Source organism: Brachyhypopomus gauderio, chromosome 1 (genome assembly GCF_052324685.1).
Source record: "Brachyhypopomus gauderio isolate BG-103 chromosome 1, BGAUD_0.2, whole genome shotgun sequence".
In the NCBI taxonomy this organism is placed as follows: domain Eukaryota; kingdom Metazoa; phylum Chordata; class Actinopteri; order Gymnotiformes; family Hypopomidae; genus Brachyhypopomus; species Brachyhypopomus gauderio.
This window is the reverse complement of record NC_135211.1, coordinates 24229023-24243088: the sequence shown is the minus strand read 5'-3', so window position 1 is coordinate 24243088 and position 14066 is coordinate 24229023. Positions and strand designations below refer to the sequence as shown.

Below are 14066 nucleotides of genomic sequence, written 5' to 3'. Positions count from 1 at the left end.
ATTGGCGTACATATTCATATCAATAAATAAATCAACGTGCTTTGATGGATTACAAAAATTCACATCAATACATGGCAAATGGTACACTAGCTGTTTAATACTGTGTCCCGAATTAGACACTCAAAATCTCTGTCTGATAAAACCGCTGATGGAGCAAGAGACTAAAATTGAAAATGAGACCTTCACGGGCCTTTATTGTGGAAAAATCATCCCCCAAATCCAGCGGGTATAAGAATACTAATAGGCTGTATATCACCATGGCAACTCTGTGACTCTCATATCCACCCACATTGTGCAGCCATGAAGATGAGGTTTATGAGATCTTTTCACGACAGCAATGATCAAAGTTCATCATCTTCCAAAAATTGTATGCCTTCCTTTACAGAAAGATTTTCAGACCACCATGATTTGGTAAATTGAGAGAAATACAAATGGACACCAGCTGGATGCTTCATAAACATATCTATATTGATAATAGTTCCTTTGAAAATAACTCCGTGACCCATTTTTAACCTCAGTTATCATGCCCAAAGTTCCACTTGTGGTCTGTGTTTATGTCCCATTATTTCCATTACCACTCCAGTCCTTTGTGGGGTCAATCCTGCCCAACGCAAACCCTCTTTCCGCTGTTCTCTTCCCGTGTGTCCTTCAGTAGACCGTGGGACAGGACATGTCATCGAGGGCGACGTCTTTGCAAAACAGTCTTCCGCTGTGCTCCGGGTTCGTAAGTGCGAGCCTGATTGGCTTCCAAAGGCCACTCCAGTGCTCTGGTTTCGAATCGTACAAGTGCATGTTGAACACTGAGACAAGGACACGGTTTTGACGCGTAGAAGGCATCTTAGATACCGATGGACTGCAAGACTCTCCTCTCAGAGTCATTGAGATGGCCAGAGAACATGGCGTAACACGGCTGCTGAGCAAACTGGGTGAGGAAGTCAGTCAGATAGGCCTGCAAGAGAAGGAGGAGATGTTCACAGCAGCACCGGCGGAGACACAGACAAGAGGGAAAACGCTTGATTATGATGACACAGATGAACAGTGGAGACATTACCTGAAGGTCAATTTGATATATAGGATCCTTTAAAGCATCTGGGTCATCTTCATCATCATCTTCATAATAATCATCATCTACGACAACATACAAACAATATAAATATGACTTATCTTACAATTAACAGCAATTATTTTTGAGTCATGGACTCTCAGTAACTCAGAAACTTTGAGCAGTCAGCCTGCCCTCTTGTACCAGAGGCAAAGAATTGCAAAACATAAATGTGATTATTGCTTTGATTGTTTACAACACGTTGAGGTTTTTAATCTTCAGTACTGTGCCCAAGATTTTCTATATGGAGCTGAAAGAGCACTCTATTATTACAAAGCTGCATCAGAATATAAGATTACATTTTATACCTGCAAATCAACGGCCATATGACATTACTGTACTGGGTTCAAATTTGTGCTGCAGTTAATAATACTCCATGGATTTAAAAAAAAGTACCTTCTGTATATAATTATATAATTTGCAACAAACTATTCTGGGAACATGTTCTATGTGCTAATGAACTTGCCATGTATTGAAATTACACAGATGACACGAGGTCATGCCATGACCCTGATCCAACAAGCGTGTCTACACGGATGGAGTGGCAGTGGAGTAGGTCGAACATTTAAGAAATAATAAAAAAATAAAAAAATAAACCAAAACATGGTATCAAAGGGGACAAATATTACATTCTCTGCAGTTTGGCAGAATGTTTCAGGGATCTAAACCATTCACACTCCCGTTTCTGGTGACTATTTGTTCTTTTCAGGACTTAAGACGTGCATTCTCTTCCTAGTGTTTACCATTTCAAGTGCCTCAGGACTCTACCTGCCATACGGGCCACACAGCCAGGACACCTGTATCAATGCTTTATAGCTGTATCAATGCAATGGTTTATTGCTGCCAAAGTCAGACCTCTTGGGATGATCTTTTATAGAAAGTCCAAAAAAATTAAATAAAACAAAAATAAAATTTCACTGTTCACAAAACAGTCTTACCATATTTGTTAGAGGATATAAGATCAGAAAGAAGCTGCCCTTCTAGCCCTTCCTCCTCCTCTTCCTCCTCATCCTCTTCTTGATCTTCCCACATTCCTCCCGAATCTGAAACGCATATCTCAAAAGATTAATAGCTGAGCTCACTTCAAAATCATCCAATTCACATGTAACCCCCCCACGCAGATATCAAATGAAAAATGAGCATGACTTGAGCAACCTTTGTGCTTTTAAACACAATTTGTATTTCATAGAATAAATATGGGACATTTGGCTTAAAACACGACTTAAATGAAAACTTTGGGGATGAAAGGGCCATTCAAGAATTCCTAACATCCAATGAATCAGCTAACAGCTGAACATGCTGAATTCATGATTAATACACCATTTACAACGAGGATGAAATAAAATGGTTTATGACTACTGCACCTTGACTCCAGTCTGCAGGGGTTGCTCTATTTGCATTGGCCTCCACTACTGAGGACAGTTCGTTTACAATGAGTTTAAATATCTTCACCAGCAAAGGAATGTTGGTCCACCGCTCTGGATCTAAAGCAGAGCAGAGTTATCATTAGACATTCCAGGGCTGATCAGCAGGTGCAGTGCTGGTGAGACGCCACTAACCAACGCATGCTTACTTTTGGCAGATTTGGATCGTGTACGAATTCCTTCATCTGGGTTAAAGATTTCCTCTCCTTTCACTACAATATCTTGCAGGCGTTTATCGTTGGTATTAAGACCGTGTTGAAGGAGCTTACACAAGGCTATAGCACTGCAGACAAAGGAAATTAGGTCAGAGAACAGACTCTGGGCCTTGTGATATATGCCAATGGCAGACAGATGGAAAGAGATGTTACACTCCCACACCTGACTTTGCCTTCATACTGTCCGTAGAAAAGATGCTGGCGACTCATCCATTCGGTCATGACGAACTCCAGAGCGGGTTTCCCAGTAGGACCGGGCAGACTTGACAGGAACTCCAGCAGAGGTTCGAGCTGAGAGTGGACCAGGTGAGCAAACACCATGATCAGAGACTGCAAGGGAGATAAGAGTGAACAGGGTCAGAAGTCGGTGATGACATGAGTGGGACACACCGTGACTCAGGCACCACTCAGATGGCTAGTTTAATAGTAAGTGGAGAGACTACATGCTATCTGTTCAACATTTACATTCAACATTATTCTATTATACATTTACGTTCTCTTGAATATGCAATATGAAATATTAATATTAACATAATAAATAAACAACTAAGAAGTAATGATATGGACATTTGTGTTTGCTGAAACTCTGAAAATGAAAGCTTAGCACCAATACAACAAAGAAATATCTGCCTGAATCACAGATGTGTAAAAGATAATAATTAATTATGGACTCTAAACCTCTTTGGGAGAGAGGGCAGGATACTACCTGCATGACACTGAGGGTTTCAGCTTGTTGCATCTTGCTGAGGATGGCTCTCAACACCTGGTCCAGTTGGTCGCCCAGCTGGGTGCCTGCCCGGGCGATAAGTGTGGAGACCAGGCGGCCCACGAAGGCAGCGGTGAACTCGGACGTGCGCGGGTCCAGCAGTTGGCTGACTACCTGCATGACATACCACAGACCGCTGTGGCCATGCTCATCCCGCCAACGCCCCACCTGCTCCAGCGCCACAGACACGTACGCCCGTAAACACTCGCCTCCATTCTGGGAAAGTGAAGGAAGAAAAAGAAAAAAAAACCTCTGGGTCTTTAAGGGCAGATTTGTTCTTTTTAGAAACAGTTTCTGAAAAATCGATTTTTCAGGCTTAAATGTCTGTCAGAGGATTGTGTAATGCTAGTGACGATACTGGCGTGTAATCATTCAAGTTATGCTAGACTCAATTCACCCTTACTTCAAACAGTTCTAGGGTCTAGGGTTAAAACACAACCAATTCATTTAACCACAACTGTTCTTGATTACCTTATCTACACCGTTATTATTAAAGGGCTTGAAAAGACCTCTATTGTTATCCTAATGCTTCTTATTTGAGTGTTTGAAAAGCCCTCTATTATGCCTCATACTTCTTATTATTCCGCATCTTCTTCTACACATTTCTGCAATTTTAATACAGCCCAAACCACAACTGCATTTCGAAGGTCTTGGCTCTGAGACGTGCTATTATTTTTTCAGTCGATTGGATATGTAGTTTTTTATTAATTAAAGTTTAGTAAATTTTATAACCTCCCATAGAAATGAATGGCGGAATGTTCAGAATTTCAAATTATAACTCAGTTAAGAGTGTGTGCAGTCATGAAAAATAATCAAAATCCTCCTAGATAAACTGCTGTAAAATCCTTAAGCCTTCACCTAGAAGCTTTAAATTTCAAATGGTAGAGAAACTACCAGAAACTCTTTTCTGGCACACCAAACTCTCTCATCAATTAGTTTTGGAGTTATGAGCATTTGTTTGGCCCTAGGCACTGAAAACTGCTCCATTGGCTCCCATGTAAAGTTCTCAAAATCAGAACTGGATTTTTCAATGTCGGTGTGCTTAACTCGTCATAAATCAAGACATTTTTGTGTAAAACCACACACAAGTACACTAAAATCATCGTCAAGGGGTCCATCTCTTCTGTTAAGTAATGAGTTAAATATGTCCCAAACTATGACCGTTTGTTCAGAGGGTGAACTAAACTAAGACTTCTCCACTAAGAGAAGCAGTGACAGTGTGAGCTATTTTGAATGTCTCTTCCCTTCCCCCACACACACATTTTTTTCACACATACATGCACATGCATACACCTCTCATACCTACTCCACACACCTCTCTCTCATACCCACTCCAAACACACACCTAAGATGTTGTCATACACACAATACACAATACATATGCAGACAATGATACATGTATGATTCAACATATGACATGATACACACTACACAACTTCATACACACCACATGCATTCCTGCACACCATAACACACACTAGACTCTACACACATTACACTCTAAACCTCTCACAACCAGCGGCTCCCCCCCAAAAAACATACATGTCTCTCACACCCAGCACACATACACATACGTAAGCAGGCGTTCACTTTCACACAACCACACACACACACACTCTATGCACACATTGTACATCTTCATACATACCACACACACACACACACTTTCATACACATCACACTATACACCTTTATGCACTACACACACCAAATTCATGTTTACCATACACACTACCCACCTTCAAATACATTATTTCAACACACCTTGATACACACCAAATAGATTGCCACACACCATAACTTAATACTACTACTACAACACTGTTCTCTCCGGTCTCCCCAACAAATCCCTCCATAAAATCCAACTAGTCCAGAATGCAGCTGCCCAAATTATCAACAGAACCCCCTCCACACACCACATCACTCCGGTTTTACAGCAGCTACACTGGTTACCCATCAAGTTCCGCTCAGAATACAAAATTCTTCTGCTTACCTTTAGTCGTCCACAATCTTTCTCCTTCATATCTGTCAGATCTACTTCAAGTCACCACTCTCTCCCATACTCAGATCCTCCTCTTCCACACATCTAACTGTACCCTCTGCTCGTCTTGTCACTATGGGGAGCAGAGCTTTCAACTGCTCTGCTCCCCGACACTCGAACTCACTACCATCTGTGCTCCAGAATACAGACTCACTCACAGAATTTAAATCCAGACTCAAAATCATACACATCTTATTACACACTAGACTCTACACACATTGTACTGTAGTCCTCTCACAATCAGCAGCTCAAATCTTGGTCCCAGACAGGGCAGTGACCTTATAATTCTTCCCTAGCCATAACCTTAGTCAGAACAGGGCACATCTTTTCAAGCCCTCTCGTATTTCCTTCAGGAAATGCAAATCAGACCCCCATCAGCTGCTGCTGGCTGTTAACCACTAGTGGAGTGGCGTAATGTCACAGGCGCCTACCTGCATGGTGGTGTTGTCGTCTGTGCGAAGCGTGCACTGAGCTACAGCAGGAAAGGCCTGGCACACCAGCACCTCGGACAGAGGGGGCTTGGTGTTCCGAACGACAGTGGTCAGGATGTCTATGGCTGTCTGTTTGGACAGGAAGGCAGTTAGCGCTTATCGAAAGAAATGCCGCGGCACAGGAGATTAAGTAACGGCAGCCGGGGGTCCTTACAGCACAGAGGCCCGAGGGGATCTTGTCCGTGGGCGCCTGCATGATGCTGACGAGCGTGGGGATGAGGCGCATCTGCATGGGGCTCTGACAGGCCTCGATCTGCGCCAGCTCCTTAAAGATGTCCTGCGCCAAAGACGCCACCACAGGGTCTCCAAACGGCAAAAGAACCGGGCGGGTTAATTTAAGGGAGTCGAAATCCACCACGACCGTGCAGAAAGCCCCAACTACAGAAAATAGCCCAATACAACAGCATAGGCTGGTTTACCGTTGCTGTACTTGAGGAAGACGGCGATGGTGAGGGGGCATATCTTGCTCTCGGCACTGGTGGTGAAAGCGGCGTCCACCGTGCACACGATGCACAGGGTCTCCATGACCAAGGTTAGCACCTCGGAGCTGAACTGAGCAGCCAGTTGCACCAGGCCTTCCAAGACACTGGGCAGGAACGGCTGCAGGACGTGGGTACTGTCTGACAACTTCAGCTGGTCACAGTACCTGCAGTACGCACGTGCATCACAGGTTCAGTCGGTCGTACGACGCAGCTGTACATTTAACATGTTTGTAAAGTATGTACTCAAGCAGCAAACGTTAGAAGGAGCTCTCGATCAAACGGGGAAACCGGACCTGTGCGTGGAGGATGTTAGAAAAGCAACTCACCCCCAGATGGCCCGCACGGCGGAGATCCGGACGGACGGAGGCTGGCTCTCATGCAGGCCGCTCACCGTGGCCTGGAGGAACTGCTGGATGAGGTCGGGGGACATGGCCGCCGTGAAGCGGCTGGCCGCCCAGAGAGCGCGGCCCAGCAGGAACGGCGATGCCGCTGAGGATGGACACAGCGATACGGCGTTAATCAGCCACCAGCGTCGAGCTCATTTTGCTGGACCTCTCATTACTCCTGCGCTGAGATCTGCATTCAAATAACTGCTCTGTACCATTTTAATTTGAGCTCTTTGGTTGAGGGGCGGAGGAAGTGAGATCGATTTGTTTACTTGCAAGATTGAGATCTGCGAGGATGACGTTGGCCAGGAAGCCATGCATGTCGAAGTGGACGCGGCCATTCTTCACATTCTCCGTAATGATGGTCTTCACCGAGCCCAGAGCCAGCATGCACGCTTCGTGGACCTTCCACCTGTGCATCGCAGCAAAGTGTAAACTTTACGCCCTTCTGTCAGCTTACAGATCTGTTTGCATTATTAGGCCACAAAGCTGACGAAACTTTACATGCATGCTGGTAAGATTTTTACAGCAGTGTAAAAGTGGTGTCATGATAACTATTTACTGAAGGAAATCATGATTTCTGGACTTGGTAGACAACTGAATTTACCCTGATAAAACATTGACAGTGAAATAAATATTTTGTTTCTGTCAAGAGCTTGACTTTGGTTATAAAATTGCTTTCTTTTGGGAACTGAAGACCCTCTTTAAAATATCTAAACTCCTTTGAAATCTAATATTAATTGTGCACAGATGGCTAGTGTTGGCATTTTTCAGATTTTTCTCAAACATACATTGTATACATTACATGGCTATTAGAAAGCAAAATCACAAAAACCATGCTTAATGAAGTTGTGCATAAATGGTATTACAACTTTTAGCGGCGTGCACACAAGATCACTGATGTAAAGAGGGTAACTTCTCCAGCTCATTTGGTACACACCAGTGCTCCGAGCCAGCAATCTTTGCCTGCTCCGCTTCCTGGAGGTGTCTGGTAGCAGCTGCAGCTAAAGCAGCAGCACTCTCGTTCTGGAACTCTGCTGCCACCACCTGGCGTGGAGGACACAGCAGCACAAACACAAAGCACAAGGCCGAATGAACAGCTTGATCAACAGACTCCCAGTTAGCTGTTAGCTGCCAGCAACAAGTTACATTCGTCACCTTTTAGATTTACATGTAAGACATTTTACCAGCAACAAATCTTGCGCTGATATTCGGACTGAATAAGAAAAGGTGTCATCATCTTCATCCTCAACAAACTGCTGAGGGTTGGCAGTCCACACTTTAATCTAAATGGGGAGAAGTTATATTACCTTTACATGATGAAACAACAGCCCATATCTACAGCAGAGCAGCCACTCTCTCTCTCACACACACACACACACAACACAAAGACTAGGCATACCTGATCCTCTGTAATCTGCATGTAGAGGATGATGTAATAGATTAGTTCAGGAAGAGCTTTCTTCACGGTGCTCTTAAACTTGTTGTTATCCAGAAGTGTGTGGACAAACTCAAAGATGCTGAAGACAAGGTTCTCAAAGCCCAGCACTTCCCCTGCACACACAGCCACAGCAACCAGCAGTCAGCACCTGAGATCAGTGGCTTCTCACTGTGTTCATGAGCTCAGAGAGAAATGCAATTAGGGTTACAACTAATCAATAAAATAAATTTAAATAAAAGCCACAAACCGTCCGAATCAACAGGATCGTCTACTTCTTCAGTGTAGTTGACTTCTGTTCTCACATAAGTAAAAGCAGTTAAGAAAAGGGTCCATTAAAAGGACAAATGTACTAATCGATTCTCTACATCAGTGATTCGTAATCCTGTCTCTCCCCCTGGATGTTCTGAAACAAGCAGTGAAGAACACGCAAAACCAGGGAGATGTAGGAGAGAAAAGCTGTGGATGAGCTGCGGGGCCGCGGGTACCAAACTGGGAGGTGCCGCTCTAGACGACTTCCCTGTACATGTGGAAGTCCGGCGGGATACACTCGGATTTCTCAAAGGAAAGATGGCTCACTAAGAAGATGAGGGACACGAATACAGCATCTCTATTCTAGGTTGTTCGTTTGGTCCTTAGAGAGGATGAGCATTAAAGGATATAAAGAGGCGCTTTCGGTCAGCGTATTCCACACTATGGGTAATATCTGCTGCATGGAGGACACCATGGGCTTGGGGAAGTTCTTCACCAGGGCAGTCACTGCCTGTCAGGAGAAAGGAAGCCAGAAGCAATCAAACATACTGCCCTAAGCAATGGTTTACAACGGAGTCACACGGGACAAAACAGTCCCTTACTTTGAGGACTTCCATCTTGAGGCCGCTGTCGGACGTGGGTCCGTCTGGCATCTGCAGCGCCTGCACAAACGCTCCGGTGAACTGCTCCACCACAGGGAAAATGAGGGCTTTGGCAGCACCCTGGAAGACGGCGAGCCAGCACATCAGCACTGACCCCAGCTCACCAGCACTGACCCCAGCACATCAGCACTGAACCCAGCACAGCTCAGCCACACATTCTCAAACAAGCAGCTCACCTTCTCAAAGACCTCAATAGCGCAGATAAGGTTGGCACACGTTGTAAAGATCTCGACTGCTCGAGAACGGGTGCGAATGCTGTAAACCTGAAATAAAACAGGCACAATGTTACTCTACACAGAGAGAAGCTGATTGAAGAAGAGAAGCTAGTAGTATGTCACTACAAATTATTAACAAATACTATAGAAGGCCCACAAATTTCAACAACCTAATCTGAAAACATGCTCAATAAAAACTGTACCTCTGCCATAGTGAATATTTTGTACATCTCTGGCAATATGACTGGTGCGACCAGTGGCATCTGGGTGTCGGTCACTTCTCGAGTGAACTCTGTGGAACACATTTGCTTTAAATCAAGATTGCCACCAAGTGCCTGAGATGCGTCCCACACAGTATGAACTCGTATTGTTTTCTTTGTGTTGTATCGGAAGGCAAATAGAGCCAGTATCTTGAAATGAGAATTTGTTCTCATTTAATGTCAATGCTTTACTGGGTCTAGCACACAGAAAACAGTGATGTCAAAATCTGCAGAGAGCTCTTGCAGACAAGATCAGTCCTGACCCTGTCAGGCTAGACAGACTAGTGTTTTGTACATGGATTACAGTGCAAATATCAAACACGTTCTTGTGTACAATCATTAAATCAACAGTCATATGATGACAATCCACATATAACATTGTTGTTATTCTTGTTACTCACTGCTTATGAACACAACAAACCACATGTATTTTAGAAAATATATTTTTTATAAAAATGTACTAAAGTGTACCTAAAACCTTAATCTGGGAGCATGTCCTCAGGTGTAATATACATTGTGATATGCATGTCCTACGTTGACACTAGGGTTGCAGCGGTAACCGGTTTCACGGTATACCACGGTATTAAAATGCACGGTTATCATACCGTGTGCGTTTGCTTATTACCGGTAAAAAGCAAGCCAGCGGAGAAACTGACGCAACTCCGCTCCGGTTCAGCTACTCAGCACGCAGCGGTGAGAATGGCAGAAAGTGCATCAGATTTAACAAATGTTTTAACAAAAAAAGCTAAACTAAAATCAGCGGCGAAAATGACGCAATCGCGGTGGCTCCGCCCGTGCGCGAGGGTCTCGCGCGCTGTCGATTCGCGAGGTCGTGCACCTCTCGAATTTTGTAAATTCGCGCGCGCCGCGCCTCAGCGCAATGAACAAAGTCATGTTTGCAGGGTTCATACACCTTTATAAGGTGGAATTAAAGCATTTGTACGTAACTTTAAAGGTCCGTTTCAATATTTCCCAGCACCTTAAACTTAATTAAGTTAAATATTTATACATATACTCGAAATAATTCGCTTTTTCATCACATTATTTAATGGATGTTTATTTTCAAAACGCCCAATCTTAACGTATTCACGTTCTCTCATGTTTCGTCCTGGAATTACAAGAGGCTCGTATTTGTTAAGTAATACAAAAGAACTGTGCGGAGTCGCGCGCTACGGTCACTAGTGAAAGTATAAACCTAGCTTTTTATGGTCCTTGCTTTCACTGGATGTGAAAGACGCCATTAATTTACATGCGTTCATTTTCAAATTCTAACGTGCCTGTTTTTCACATGTTAAAACCAGACTCGGTGTGAAAGCCTTAAAATAGAAATCTCTATTGTGATGATCATGTCAGAAATAAATCCTCTCTTTCTGCAGTATCCGGTTATATTCTAACTTGGCAGTACAACGGACGTTTACAACAGTTGTTGATCAGACACTGACCCAGGCTGAGTTTATCAGATATTAGATCATTTAAACTTAAATAATTGTATTGAAATCCATGATTTAGGTTTCTCTAATTTTGCAGTATTTATATAAACCTGTGTACAGCTTATTTTTTTTTAAAGGAGACATTTTGTATACAATAGTTCCAGTTTCTACAATAAATAGTTAATTGAACAAAAAAAACTTGTTGTAATTTCTTTAAGGGTCCGTGTATCTTTTAATAATAAACAAACTAACTGTGATACCGTGATAACCGTGATACCGCGGTATTTTCTGAGACGGTTATCATACCGTGAAAATCTCATACCGTTGCAACCCTAGTTGACACACACAGTGCTGTTAATGCCATTAGTATAGGACTAATGGCATCGATCATCAGGAGTTACTGTAGCAGGCATGTAGCAGGCCGTCTCTCTCCGTGCGGTCATTTCCCGGGGGCCGGCAGCGACCTCGCGTCCCGAATGCCCTCCGGCCTCCGTGCTAAGAGCTGCCACAGACATAGAGGTCAGTACCTGTGAGTACTCGCATGGCGCCGTGCACGGCGTTGACGTCGCCGCTGATCAGCATGTCCATGAGGACGGTGAAGAGCTGTGGCCATGCCTCCGGCCAGTCCCAGTGGGCGATGGCAGACACGGCATAGGCCACGCTGGAGCGCACCTTACTGATGGGCTCCCGCAGGCCCCCGGGGAGGAGCTCACGAATAGCTGCTTTAGCCTGACCGGGGGGGCAAGCCATTAAACAGAACAGTGTCAAAACCGCTGGAGGGTAGAGGGGGAAGACACGGCTGATAAGTATGCTGAGCCTCAACCAAAACACACACACACACACACACACACACACACACACACACACACACACACACACACACACACACACACACACACACAGTTCCAATCTCACCCTCTCAGTCGTCTCGGGAGGTCTGAACTTCTCTGACTGAGTGCACCAGTGGGTCTCAACACACTGCTTCAGGATGACAGAGGCAAGCTGCAATGTATAAAAAGGGACGTCAAACACGTAAAACAAAAACAATCATGCACACAGAGACAATGACCGAGGAATGAACTACCCCCCTCACCTGGCGAATAGCTAGCGCCCCCTGGGGATCAACAGTGAGCTCTGCAAGATGAACTCCAAACTCTGTGGTGAAGAAGAAATAATTATTTGAAAGAGAACTGCAATGCATTGAAAAATATATTTGCCCTTACAACTTTAATAAAGGAAGACCAAGTTTATGAATGGCAACATCACATGTTAATGCTAATTATTCATTCTTTTAAAATCACTGTAAATATATTTGGACTTGAGGGAAGGAATGTATAAAACGCTGAAGTGGCCCATGAAATAGAGGCAAGTCTCTCTGTGTCAGCACGTAGCACCAAGAGACACAGGGGGACGGGGACACAATGTTACTGCTGACACTCAGCACAGCAGCTTGTAGAGAGAGAGAGGGCATGCCTGCTACAGAGAAAACTCTGAAATCCTTTAGCACCATACATAACTCCACACAAGAGATCAATCACACCGAATGTCACCCTACACAATAAACACTACAAGCACCAGTTAGAGTGTCATCAAAGAACAGGGACCTTAACATCACTCAAATACCAAAATCCGTCCATTAGGAACAAAATAAAAAGGCAGATAAACAGCACAGATGAAAAAATAAGAAGGATGTTGGAACATTGGAATGTGTGAAAAATATTAATTCATTATTAATTAGTCAAGAACACGGTGTCTGAAGAAGTTTCCTGGGGTAAAAATAACAGATTGTACAATAAACTGACAATAAACAAAACTAGTTTCCCTCTGTAATTAGTGAACTTGTACACTGAATGCTTTACGGGCCAAATGATTAATGAATCGAACTGAAGGGTGAATTGGGCTAATTACTGTAAACACAACAGAACTTATTTTAGTTACAGCAGTCAGTACTGTCTGGAAGCGGTACAGCCGTATTGAGACGACGATACATCTCTCCTGGGGGAGGTGTTCCTTGGTGAACACAACGCCAAAAATGTCCAACCACCGGGATGCCACAGAGCGGGAAGATGATCCTTCCAAGGCGCGAAAGGAAATCTTATGCGTTTAATAATCTGTGTCAATAAATAGGTTTATGTTCAATATAGCTACCTAGCTAACTTTACGTGTCTATGTAGTCGGCTAACACACACACCCCTAATCGGAAAATCCTTAGCTAGAGAAGTTACTCTCTAGTTTCCGTCTTTAAATGTACAACCAGGCTCCTATCTTAGCCTTTCTTAATTCGTCCAACCTCCAAATCGTAATATTTTGAACGCCACGACTGATGCTGCGTTACCAACTTCTGCAGGAGCACGATACTTATCCAACGCTAGTTAGCGAGCCAGAAAAGGCGCCTCTAGATTCTAGACCGTACACATCCCATCTTGGGTTACTGGGACAGCGAGGCGAACTAGACGGCTAGTATTTGTTCAACTACAGCCGAGTCAATAACCCTTACGACATTTGATTTGTACTTTGGCGTGAGGGTGGCACACATCTCCACGCAGGCCAGCGCCTCTGCGGTTCACATGGTGAAAGCAGCAGCCATCACATTACTACTTTACCTTCCGTCACTTCCAGCACTTTAATCTGCTCCTCTGCCGCGGCACGCACTTCTTGAACCGGGGAGAGGATTGCCGTTAGTGTCTCAATTAAGGCCTCTTTCAGACCTTGCTGAACAGGACCAGCGACTGAAATTGTGCCGGGACCTGAAGCACTCATACCCGCCATATTTTCTCCGCCAGTCTCTCGCCTAGGCTATAGGGGGGAAACCGGGGAGCAGTCAAAATGTTCCACCGGAGCACTGCGCGCCAATGCACGAGCGGGGCGTGGCTTCGTTTATGACGAAATGCTTCCGTTCCAT

The 14066-nt window shown here is 44.2% G+C and overlaps 1 protein-coding gene across 1 annotated transcript; it reads right to left on the bottom strand.

The window, feature by feature from the left end:
- Window positions 1-38: 38 nt before the first annotated feature.
- ipo9 (importin 9) lies at window positions 39-14037 on the bottom strand. Its single transcript, XM_077004452.1, has 24 exons — window positions 13768-14037; window positions 12258-12319; window positions 12080-12166; window positions 11692-11893; window positions 9678-9766; window positions 9436-9522; window positions 9200-9319; window positions 9008-9108; window positions 8596-8654; window positions 8310-8461; window positions 8095-8193; window positions 7848-7954; window positions 7180-7319; window positions 6848-7010; window positions 6459-6685; window positions 6194-6342; window positions 5980-6108; window positions 3448-3723; window positions 2905-3071; window positions 2676-2809; window positions 2467-2586; window positions 2041-2145; window positions 1052-1128; window positions 39-949 (listed from the first exon to the last, which is right to left on the bottom strand). Exons 1-24 carry the CDS (start codon window positions 13931-13933, stop codon window positions 839-841), a joined length of 3129 nt encoding a protein of 1042 aa, XP_076860567.1. The 5' UTR covers window positions 13934-14037; the 3' UTR covers window positions 39-838.
- Window positions 14038-14066: the final 29 nt, after the last annotated feature.